This window comes from Sciurus carolinensis, chromosome 1 (genome assembly GCF_902686445.1).
Source record: "Sciurus carolinensis chromosome 1, mSciCar1.2, whole genome shotgun sequence".
In the NCBI taxonomy this organism is placed as follows: domain Eukaryota; kingdom Metazoa; phylum Chordata; class Mammalia; order Rodentia; family Sciuridae; genus Sciurus; species Sciurus carolinensis.
In genome coordinates, this window is record NC_062213.1 from 32917667 (window position 1) to 32930693 (window position 13027).

Genomic DNA, 13027 nt, shown 5'->3' on the forward strand with positions numbered 1-13027 from the left:
CATGCCATTAACAATCAAAGAGGATACTTACATGCCTCAGTTCTTTTTATATCTTTATTCTGCCCATTTAAAAGTACAGGTCGATCCATCAGTGATAATGTTATTTTGGCTGTTTGACCAAACTTAAAAAATATTAAAAAAGGGCGAAAAATCCTACCTATTTCTCTCCAGCCTAGATAACTTGAAGTAATAAAATGCTAAAGGAAACTAGACAGTTAAGCAAATTTTTAAAAGGATGGTTAGGAGAGCCATAATGAAATGTATTACCAGCCTTTGAAACTCAGAATACAGGGGTGATAAAAGCAAGAGCATGTGACTTGATCATTACCCTAGTCATGCACGATTTTGCAGTTAAGAGCAAGGTAAAGCAATATGGAAGTCTTACTGACGATTTCCTGTGAGTGAATAAAAATTAAAATGTCACCAATGCTTTGTTACAAATGGGCATGAAACAGACTCAAAATCACTATGTCTGAATGATTTTGAGGAGCACTTTCTTATAGAATCATAATTAGTAGCATTTCCTACAGCAAATCATAAGGAAATAATGTACATGCACATAAAATCTTTAAAAAAATATGTTCTACTTAGATTTGTTATTTGGATAGTATATACTCTCTTCTGGCCTCCCCACCAAACATTCCTTTTCTGTAGGCAGTAGCTATAGAAGTTTCAACTGCATCTCATAAATCTGCACAGCTCATCTAGATTTTGAAAATATAAACAAATCGAGATGTCCAAATTCTACCTTATCTAATTTCCCCAAATGCCTTGCTTAAAGGTGAGAGCACTTACACATACCTTTACGTGGACAGAACATTTCTGAAGTCCTCCCCTTAAATCCTTCTCAGCCAGCAATATGCTGCTCTCAAGAAGAGAGAATTTTGGTTTGTGTGCTTCCCCTTGTAACACAACACTTCCTTTCTGGGAGAGTGGCCTCTCTTCCCGCCCAGTCTCTGACCCCTGGTGGCAGTGTGCAAGACTCAGAGGTTTCTGTTTCTGCACACAGGCATCCCACTGTACCTGCCCTGTGACTGTGGACTTGCTCTTGGCTCACTGAACAGTTTGGGACAGTGCCAGTGCACTCTGCGTGGTGTGTTCCCAAGTTGGCCCTGTAAAGTCTATCATGGAGTAAGATAGCAGAACTGAATTTCTAACACTGTACAGCTTCTTATCATCAAGTAAGTGCACGGAATAACCACCTTTAACAAATGTGTATTTTATAGTCCTAATGGACCCAACAGGCAGTGAATTTGATAAGAGTTAACCAGGTTGGTATTTTATACCTTTACAGATATTTAAATACTGCTAGGTATGATCAAAAAAAGTTTGCCTCTTTCCCCCCAGAATCTCTTAACTGCATCATCATTATAGTTATTTTCCTTCTGTCTTTTTTCCTCTTTCTAAAGAGAGTCAGTGCCTGTCATAGTGCCGAACAGTAATTGGATAAGAGTAGCATAACGCTACTTCCTATTTGGCCTCCTCTTAATCCACGTTCACTGTTAGCGCTGTAGAAGCAAAAATGGCAGCATCTATAGCTTGACTCTTTCTGACTCCCTGTACATGTCCTTAAACTTTAGAATCCCAGAGTAGATTTTTGTGAATATTTCCCTCTATTCTCCCCCTATTATCAAACTTTTATGAGATCTTTAAATGGCAATACACTGGGATACATACATTTACAATACTCTATTTTATTTGGGGGCTAGGATAGCAACCATAGGAAACATAATGTCAACTCTTATGTAAATATCCTTCAGAGTCCTAGAACTACTGAATGTCCAAATAGGTGGGCTTCGGGGGTAAGTAAAAAGACACACAAAGTATTGAAAACTGTGTGAGTTACTATGAGGTAAAAAAAAAAAAATGCCAATGGGGTTCACATTACTAACAATTCATGATGCTAATGTTCTGTGTAATAGCAATAAAACCCATGAGTTTGCATGCCAAACAGAACTTGTGGTCTCTGTCAGGTTTTTACAGCTTCAAAATAAGCTACTCATTGACTAGTAAAGTGCATGACCAAGTCAACTTGTTTTTCAAGGGAAGTGGTATAAACTGGCAATATGATTCATTCCCAAATGAAAATTTATGATGTCTTTTGTTCTCTGTGGAGCTGCAGTTTTACTCACTACAAATTCTTTGACTCCTTTAAGAGCTGCAGCAGTAGTCCCTTTGAATGTTACTAAATAAATAAGATAACCTATGTAAAACTTCTACTTAAGTTCCTGGCATTCTTTTATAAGTAGGTGTTTAGAAGATATTAACTTCCATTCCCTTCCTTAGTAACATGACTGACTTATTCCAGTCCTAAACACCATTTTATCACATTAAAGTAAAGCTAATGATAGCAGTGCTTTGCACATCTGTGGTGCTTTATCATTTACAAAGTGCTTCCACTAATCTCTTGTTAGGCACACAATCATCCTGGGAGATGTTGCTTACTCTCAAAGTTTTGCAGAGCCAACTATGTATAGAAAATCAATGATACAATGTTTCCTTGCAGCTTTATGTGGTGAGCAAAAAGGACAGGACAGAAATGTTTCAAGATGCCCTGATGTTCAACTTCAAATAATTCAGCATAACTGCAGCTTTGGGAAACAACAGCAGCAAGTAGAAAGCAGGAATGAATTATCTCTTTTTCAAAGCAAGACTTTGTGTTACAAGAAGAAAACATACACAAACAACACTCCAAACAAACTATAAACATATATGGTTTTCAGCATCTGCAGAATATGCAAATGTGAGACTTATACATATATACATGTCACATAGATGTCTTTATTGTGTTTGAATATGAATGAGAGCTATAAAGTCACACACACACACACACACACACACACACAAACATGCACCCATATAAAATACACCTGTGATGTGATCAAACAACATGTATCCATATAAGTAAATATATCTACTCATCTATATATGTGCAATATCTGCACAATACTTCCCAATGTTTTTTTTCATTTTGCTTTAATTTGCTTTCATTAAAAAACTGATAAGAAATAGACTTGAGTATCAGTCATCTAAGTTTAGTTTTTTCAAGATTTTTAACACTAAGTCAAACTTTTAATTGTGCTTAGAGCTGTCCATTAGGTACTTAATAAACATAGTTTCTGATGAATATTGACTAAATGTTGGCTGTTCATTAGTTTTGGATGCAAGTTGCTGAGAAGCTCTGATTTAAAAGCATTCTTAATGTTGTGATCAGAAATGACCCTGCTTCTAATCTCCTGTTGTTTTTGTTCTAGATTTTTTTTTCTAGTTCAGTACTTTATTACACATATATCCGTTATCACACCATAGACATTGATCAATTGATGGTAATGTGACTTTAAATGTCTAGGTTTGTTGTTGACTTATTTTTATGAGATTGGTAAATCTACTTAGTTATATCTGCTTGAGTTTGTTCAAGTTGGATGGATTTTTCTTCTATTTTTTTGCTGGTGAGAACAGACCTTTTGCAAAAAAGAAATTTATGGTTAAACATCTTTCCAAGATTTAGGTGATTCTGGAATTAGGAATCATCTTCCTAATTATTGACAGGATTATAAACTTCCTTTTGCTAATATCATGTTACAATGCCAAAGATGTAGCCTAAACCTGAGATGGGCATTTTACTTGCAGTTTTTATTCTTACCGAAATGTGCGCTGCAGAAGACTAAAAGGAGCTCTTTGCCTCTCAGGAGTGGCGCTGAATGGGAAAACAAATGTCGTCAGGGGAATGAATACAAAGAAAGAGTGATCCACCCCGGTCCAGAGAAAAGATCTAGCCTCCATCTGCCAGAATAATTAATTATCAAGATTTAAGTCCTTTCTTGTTGAGTAAAGTGGATATTTAAGAGATTTGTAAAAGAAGTTTTGAAGTGCTTATGGCAGCAATTATCATTATTTGATATTTATAGACATATAAAGTGTGTCAGGCATGGAAAATAAATAGCTTGCAAAATTTCTCCAAGTATAGCTTGTATAAAAAGAGCTTCCACTAAATGAGATCAAGTAGCATGCAATAAAATTAATTTGTTTAGTGAACAACTATGTGTTGGAGATAGGCTCAACACTGGGGTCATAAGGGTGATTCAGCTACTGAATACACGCAGACCTTATATTTTTTTCTATTTTCCTTCTCAAGAACATAATTTCTGACTAAAAAAAAAAAAGTCCCTTCATGTTCCGTGGTTTCCCCTTTGGAAAAATGTGTCATATTAAGTGGGGAGGGCATTTTCCACTCTGTTCACCCCTTCTGTTAAGCTGCTAGGTAATCTCGCAACAAATAGTTGACTTGCCTCCTGTCCTTTCTGGGCTACATCAGCTAATAAGTTTTGAGAGCAAGAACTGCAGAGAGATGTACAGTTTGGACTCTGGAGACAGCCTGCCTAGGTTCAAGTCTGTTTTTCCACAACTTAACCCCTCTCCTTCTCAGATGCTTTCATCTGTGAAGCTAGGATTTTAACATTTTTCTGCCAAATATGGGTTTTGGGGAGGATTAAGTTACCTAATACATTGGTGATGCTTAGAACAGGACTTGGCATATAATAAGTACTCGATAAATGCTAGCTTTTAAGATTATCATTATGAAGAGAGCCATCAAAGCACACCAATGTCCTGCATATATTGCCTGTTGAGTCAAGATAAGCCATGTTAATATCACATCCATGATAACCCAGAAATGTATTTTGATTGACTTTTGAAAACAATGTTCTATTAACTATCTGATTTAGGGAATTCAAGCTTGTCACAAAAGGATGCAGATCATAAAGAGAAAATAGTTTTGAAATTGATGATTAGCTCTATCTACAATACAGAAGACAGTGGATGAGGGTGACATACATATTACCCAATATATGTGAAAATCATTCCACCCTAAAATAATAGTGTAAAGTTAACCTTGAAATAAAGAACTTTTATCAGTGTTTCTTTGGAGGCCACTTAGTAGTTTATATTTCTATTGTTTTACCTTGTAAAACTTCAATGGACAAGAATTATATATCTTATATCTACTACTTTCATTTTTTATAATATCTTCTCTCCCATTTCTCTTTTTATTTACTTGCTTATATTTACTTCACACAAACTTGAAAGAGTATTCTTACCAGAATTTTTTTTTTTCAACAAAAGTGGGGCAATCCTTAAGGTTATCAATATCAGGAAGGGAAAAACAAATTTTAAATACATGAAAATGAAATGGAAAACTAATGAAATGATTGGAGACTGATCAGAGAAGAAAGTGGAATAGATAGCATTTTGGGAAACAGTCCAAGATCTTTCAGTTGCGTAGGTTAATCTTGGAAACAAGGAAGTTCTTCTAAAAATAACTGCTTAATTTTACTTTTTTATTTTATTTGCAATGCTGAGAATTGAGTGCCTTGCACATCCTAAATGTGGTCTCTACCACTGAGGGAATCCTCTGCTCTTGTTTTTACTGTAAGGAGGTATATAAATTAAAATTATACAGCATTTTTGGTCTATTTAGATCATCTTCTTGGAAACTGGTATGAAACTGGGCTTTATTATCTTATTTATTAAATAATGTATTCCACTTCCCGATAAAAGTCAGTACTGTATTCAAAGGCAAAAGTAATCTCCATCACTATCTAGTGGCTGGAAAATAACCAAATGTTGGCGGACTTAATTTTGAAACAAACAGGAATGAATGGTAGCAGGTAAGGGCAGAGGGAAGAATGGAGATGTCCAGTCTGCCTGACCAGGACTGTGGGTGAGTGTGGGATAAACACTTTGATCCACCTGTCGCTCACATTCTGAAATTGCTTCTGGTCTCCAGGGTCTTTCCAATTCTGCCTCATTATTCCTTGGGGTGACAATTTTGAAGCAGAAGGCTCTCTTTCCGTTGACCTTGGTCTCCAATATCCCTTCCTCTCCACAAAGTACACATAGACTATGTCCTGTATTCACACATAAAATCATGAGGACAATTGATTGATACCAAGACTCAACTATAACAGACAGAGGGGATTCACAGCTCAACCCCATGGGTTCTGGTCCTTGGAGTGCCCCCTTGCTCACTGAGTTTAACACATGTGGACCTTTTCACTGTTTCCTGAATACACCAAGCATGCTTCTTTGCATTTGAAGTTCTTGTATTTGTAGAATGCTCTTCCCTTGCACTGTTATTTAATTCCCTGCTCCTATACCACTTTAATAGAGAAATCACTTACTACTGCTTTATCTTGGACAGCATCCCCTTATGATAAACTGATATTATTAATTTATATATTTATGATTAATCTCCCTTAGTTAGAATTTAAGAACTAAGAATTTTCATCATTGTAGTCCCTGTATCCAAATCAATACTGTAGAAGAAACATAAATACCTATTCAATAATCAAAGCAGAAATTGTTAGACACATAACAGTTGTTCAATAAATACTTATGGAAAACCATAGAAGGACTGAATGTATACATGCTTTATGCTAGTTCAACAAATGTATTAATGATAATCCTATAATTATTTTAAATTTTCTTCTCATTAAAGGTTTGATCAGAATTGGGCTGTCACAAATGTTTCTTAGAGGAATTTCATCTAAAATGTGATTTAAAGGAATAATAAATCAGATAATTAGAATTATGTGTTGAAAATGTAGTTGGGAATAGACGAAAGAAAGTGCTCAAAGCAGAGAGACTAGCATGGGAGAAGGTCAAAGGGGATTGTAATGTGTATGGAGAGAAGATAAGTTAGGGGAGAGAAGGAGGAGAGAGATGAGATTTCAAAAACGAGCACAAACCAAGGACTTCACACACCTTGTAAATGACACTGAGGGTCTGGATTTGAATTTCAGGGTGACAGGAAGACACTTAGGCTTTTAAGTGGAACATTAACAAGATTTAACTTTAGAAATTAGCTTCAATTCAGGAGATGGATTAGAGAAGAATGTATCCCAAAAGTGGAGAACCACTTACAAGCTGATTATTATAACCCATGTGATATATGAAGCTGCATAAGGGCAGTAGGGATAGAAATAGGTAGAGTAACTGAAGAGACTTCATAGGGTAAAATGGCTAGGATTGCTTGATTGATTGTAGCAGTGGTATTGGGGGCTGAGAAGAGAGAGGAAAGGATCTACTTTGGTACCAGAAAAACTGAAGCAAACTCAAGTTTAAAGGAAGGAAAGTATATAACCAACATACAAAAGCTTTGTTTTTAGAATGCCTGTGGAATATCCTAATGGCTATGTCTAGTAAACAGTTGGACTTAAGAGTACAGAATTTATGGTAATCATCTGGGCTGGAAATAAATATTTGAGTATCAACTGCTCATAGATCTGAATTGATATTGCTTAGGAAGAATGTGGTCTCAGGTACTTCCTATTTAGATTTAATTATTACTAATATTTTCTACCATCTGCTTTACATTTGCCTTCTCTTTTTCTCTCACACTCATATCTATACATGTGTACACACACACACATATATATATATACACACACATAAATGAATATAAATATAAACACACATGTACTTGGCGATTTGATGGTAAATTACATGCATCATAATCTTTTGCCTCTAAATACTTAAATGTCTATCTCTTATGAATATAGATATTCTTTTATGTACTCAAAGTGAAGCTTTCAGACTTTAATAAATTTTGCATTGATATAATGCCTTTTTATAATTTATTAATTGCATCCCAATCTTGACTACTGATTCAATAATGACTCTAGAATAACTCTTTAAAATCAGGTTAAGGTCTATTTCTGTTATGTTCAGCTTCCACAATGACACAAAAATCTAAGAACAGCATTTAACGGTTGATTGAATTTGCATTTTCCTTCCTATAAAAGAAATATAATGTCTTTATATTCCTGCAGTCCATTTCTTTCAGCTTTTCCATCATCTTTATAGGATCTATGAGGACAAGACTATTATGTAAATAAAAATTAAAAAAATAAAAACTAACTTCCTTTGTATACAGCATTTGCTTTGATGCTTACTCATGAGAAAGAAAACAAAACAAAACAAAACAAAACAAAAAAACTGCTTAAGACCCAGAAAGCATTTTTCTATTATTAAGATCACCTGGTTTGAATTGGTTTTTTCCCTCATAAAGTAAAGACAAGCTAATGAGGAAAGAACGAAGAAGTGGTGACAGAGATGCAAAGTCCATTCTACAAACTTTATGGACTTTATGATTTAGGTAACCTTTAAGGAGGATCAAAATTATAATATTAAAATATGCAAAGCATTAAGCATCAGTTAGAACTAAATTCATGATATTGCCACTAGGGGTTCGGAGTAGAAAGTTATGAACCCAGCAGCATTCCAAACTTAACATGACCAAAGAGGCACAATGGGAAGCTTTATTCATAGGAATCCTTCTGCACCCACTTGCAAAGTTGCTAAACTGGTTTTTGTTTCCTTTGTGGGTGTTTTGGTCAAAGAAGAAAAGCATGTTTTGGCCTGTCACTGGGTACAGAGAGTTGATCTTTAATGGAAAAAGAACAGATTTGTCAGGATTATTTTCCTCCACAAGAGCCCTAATTTACAGTGGCTCCAAGCCACCCACCTGGAAAAATTACTTCCTTCTCTCACTACCCTTGCATTTAAAGAATATATGAGAAATGTACCTGGATTAATCTGCAAGCCACCTCAAAGGGATATGTTTGAAAAGTACTAAATCTATAATAAAAATAATACACACAACAATCTTCAATTGCCCACAGAAACCACCACCAAGATGCCCAAACTATAACATATTTGTCATTAGGTCACTGGGAAACTTGCCTCTAAGTACATGGACTCAAGCAAATCTTGATAAAATGACACCTTAAAACCAAAGTCAAATGATAGCCTAATGGAGAGTTAAAACTAGGGGCTTCCAAACCAGACCCATCTGAGTTTGAATTCTCTTTGCCACTTCCCCTGTTGTGTCTGCTTAATTAGAGAGCTTTCTATGTCTCTCGTATCACTAGAAAAAGAGGAGAAATAACATCTACCTGCCAAAGCATTAAATTAGGATTAAATGAGATAATGTATGCAAAATGTCTCAACACAGCATCTGGCATATGGTGGGTGCTTAAAAATAGCTCCCTGTGCCCTTTACCATACTGACAGAGACTGATTTCATGTAAGGCGGAAGGACTGATTTAAGGTAGAATAAATGGGAAGGAGAGAACTGAGCCTTCCTGGATATGATGTCACAAATCAGTGGAAGAAAGAAAACAGGAGGCAGGAGGGTATGTCTGTTGTCCATGCAAATACCCAAAAAGTTTGACCTTGGATAGTACCAGTGACGAGGACTAGTTTGAGGACTTGCAAGAGTGTTAGGGAGTACGAGGGGGCAGGTTACCCCAAATATTCACATGTGCATGGCAGAGGAGTGCTTCCCTCACAACTGGCAGGGAGGAAAGGATGGCTTGAGTGGGAACTGGTCATTTGAATTCTGGAGATGTGTTCTGTGGAGACAGAATCTTAGGGGAGGTCTCCTAGCTACTGCTGGACTTGTGGTGCTTTAAGTTGGACTGAAATGTTAGCACTCAAGTTCCACTTTGGTGGAACTTATGTGTGCAGTGGCACTTAAGTTTGTGGAACTTATGTTACACTTAAGTAAGTTGATACTACAGCAGTGAAATGCCCTCAAGAAAGGAAGAGGCACACAGAGGGGATAAAGCTAGATAGGGGTAACACTTGTGCATCTAGGTCAGACTTAATAACCCTGCTCTTTATTTCTCAGTACTTTCAGTGCCAAGACTATTGTTTGTAAAAGGCGTTGAAACTGAGTGTGCTAGGGCTCTACGCTCATGTGGTTTCTGGGACATTGGTCAGTTGGCATCCTTTTACCTAAACAACACAAAGCTTTCAGGGAAGGCTCTTTCTTCCCTTAGATTAAGAACAGCAAAAGCTAACATTCCTTGGGTGTTTATTTAGTGGCAGGCACTCTGACACGGGAGGCAGAATAATGATACCTAAATTCACATGTTTAGAACCTGTGAATATTACCTTCTGACATTCAAATTAAAGATTTGGATGGAATTAAGGTTGCTACTCAGCTGACCTTGAGATGGGAAATTATCTTGGTAGACCCAATGTCATCACAAAATTCCCTACAAATGGAAGAGAGAGGCAGGAAAGTCTTGATTGGCATTACTGGATTTGAAGATGGCACTTGACCATGACCCACGGAATGCACATGCTTCTAGAAGCTGAAAGTGGCAAGAAAACGGATTCTCCCCCTTAAAACCTCTGGAAAGAAATGCAGCCCCACTGATACCTTGGACTTGAGTCTAGTGAGATGCATTTTAGACTGTGGACTATTGCAACTACATAATAACAATTTTGTGTTATTTTTGTATACTAACTTTTCCAGTAATCTGTAACAATAGGGAACTAATATACATGGTAAATATTTTATAAACCATGTCTGAGAAAGGATCTATTATTATTACCACTTCATGGAAAATAAAAATGGTGGCTTAGAGAAGTCATACCCTTGTTTGATACCAAAGGCCCATACTCTTAACTGCATGTAGATATAGATAATGTGTGTGTATGCAGGGTGCTGGTGGCAGTGGTGGTGATTTTTGGGATCGAATCCAGGACCTTATACATGCTAAACAAATACTCTAACACTAAATTACATCCACAGCCCTTATCATTTTTCTTCCCACCAAATTCCTCCAAAATATCCAGTGAGGTGTATCACTAGATGCATCTTTCATCTTTAGGATATTCCCCAACATATTTCTCATATAAAGACACTGATATCATGATATAATCAAACAAGAATGGATTATAATCATACAAAATAAAAACACTAAGATGATGTTTTTATTAGGGTGACTAGTTATTTTGTGTTAGGCACTCTCAAACAGGGATGTAAAAAGGGCTGCCACAGATAACTACTAATTGCCATTCCTTGAAACTTAGCGTTTAGGCTGTTTGAACATAAAGAAGAAACAGGCGACATCCTAGTTGAGGTTTTTATCTATGTCTTTATTCTCAACATTAAAACCTAGCCATTTTTGTCTTGGCCCACCCTTACACAAAGTGACTGGTCCAATTAAAGTGGGCCATTAGGCAAGTCTAGGCTGAGTCTTGTTGGAAAGGAAAGAAGCATATCTGATGTGTGCAGATTAGACTCAGGCAGAAACCAAATCAGCAACTCAGGAGGCCAACCATACCCTGTCCTTGAGTTTTAATTTCTGTAATTTAAATTTTGACAGGTAATTCCTTTTTAAAAACATTAAGTTTCTAAGTGTAAAATATGACAGAGTTTTTATCTTTATGAATTACATGGCAAATTCTTCTAAAAGCTGTTTTCCCTGGTGGAATCTTTTCCTCACAACTCTGCAGCACAGAGGAATAGTTTCACCCCAGTACAAATTAAGTTCCAGGATCCTACTTCCTCCAATTTATAAGATTACAAAAAATTTAAATTGAAGAAAGAAACTACATAGTATCTGATCTATTAACTGTAATCTAAATGGCTTTCTGCCCAGGATGAATGATGACCTGTGCTACCTCAAGTCCTCTGTTAAAAGTCTTGAGTGAATTGCGTGCACGCACGTATGTACAGACTCATATAAAGGCACTCACAGGCTTTTGCGTATAGGCAACCAGCTTAAATCATTTCTGAAATGTTTTCTTCTTGGTAGAACCTTCAGGCAAATTACATAAATGTTTTTGCAAAGAACTCATGAGAATAAACAAGAAGAGCTTATGCAACAATTATCAAAAGTTAGGCATGACTTCCATGCTGTTACAAACAGCTGTAGAACCATTTGTCAAGCAACTGTGTGCTGGAAAGTTTTATTCAATAAAATGCTTCCTTTTTCCTTTGTGTTCCACATTTAAAATCACAAGATCTAGCACTTTAGCAAAGCAACTGAGTGTTGTTACTGCACAAATCATCTGCATTTGTCCATAGAAAACAAATGGATGAGTTCAAGAGCAGTGATTTTTAATGCTGGAAGTCCTAATGGTGATAGGCCATAGAATTTTACCACAAGATAAAATCCAATATCTTACTTAATTTGAAGGATATCCAAAATGACAGAAAGGAAAAAGATGTTGGCATCTAAGTGTTGTTCATAAAATTCACATAAATTATGCATTTGTCCAATGAATTACCCATTTTGTATTCCCTGTTGAAAGACGGTTCTAAGTCATGCACATAAGGAACAAATTGTGTACTTTTTTCCCATCAATAGCAATGGCCTTGTCCTGATATAGCCTTATTTTCCTGTTCTGCAGCTCTTGGTTATTAATGGCCTATGTTTTTCAAGTAACCATGACTATGAAACACAACAAAATTTACAGGTAGACAATAAATTCAAGGGGGAATGAGGACAGGTCTGTAGTGCAAATATGTTGGCTAAAAAACTAATTAGTGAGTCAGGCCTGGGATTGCAGGCCTATAATCTTAGTTACTCCGGAGGTTGAGGTAGGAGAATGACAAGTTTGAAGCCAAAGGGGGCAACTTAGCCAGATCCTATCTCAAAAGAACATTTTTAAAAACAGGCTGGGATGTAACTCAGCGGTAGAGTGCTTGCCTAGCAAACACAAGGCCCTGAATTCAATTCTCAATATCAAGAAAAAAAGAAAAAATAACTAGTTGTAAAAACTTAGTTAAGAATTTTAAATTAAGAAAGATTACTTCCTTTTCTAATGTTTGTTCTGTTTATTCCTTCCTTTTTCTAACATTAAAATACTAATTGATAAGTACCACTTACAAACTCAGAATAGGTATATTCCACTTGGATGACCAATGATAAAGCCATCACATGAAATTCCAACTCACATTGGGATAATTTCTAAAGTCAACATAGAAAAGCCAGAAAACATGTAGTAGCAAATTTATGACCAGAAAAGTCATTAAATCATTTTTACATATGGTATACACAGATTTGTGTGTGTATCACAGGTAGAGAAAACTTAAGCACATTAGATGACCAAAGGAAAGTCTACATAGAGATGTCTGAATCCTCAAACTGCATCGCCTTTGAGGGCACTAGGAAACCCTAGTGGCAAATTGGGCATTTGTAGTCAAGTCCAGAGTGCTTTTGCCTGC

General features: G+C 36.2%; 1 protein-coding gene across 6 annotated transcripts in view; it reads right to left on the reverse strand.

Moving 5' to 3' along the window:
- Positions 1-13027, reverse strand: part of Oxr1 (oxidation resistance 1) — a 420876-nt gene that overhangs the window by 119630 nt on the left and 288219 nt on the right. The window contains exon 1 of one of the 6 annotated variants that reach the window (XM_047543815.1): positions 802-849. The exons of the other annotated variants lie outside the window; for them this stretch is intronic. Coding sequence (XP_047399771.1) covers positions 802-820 — 19 coding nt within the window. The 5' untranslated portion in view covers positions 821-849. Of the gene's footprint in view, positions 1-801; positions 850-13027 lie in introns of those variants that run through there. 6 annotated transcript variants of the gene reach the window in all.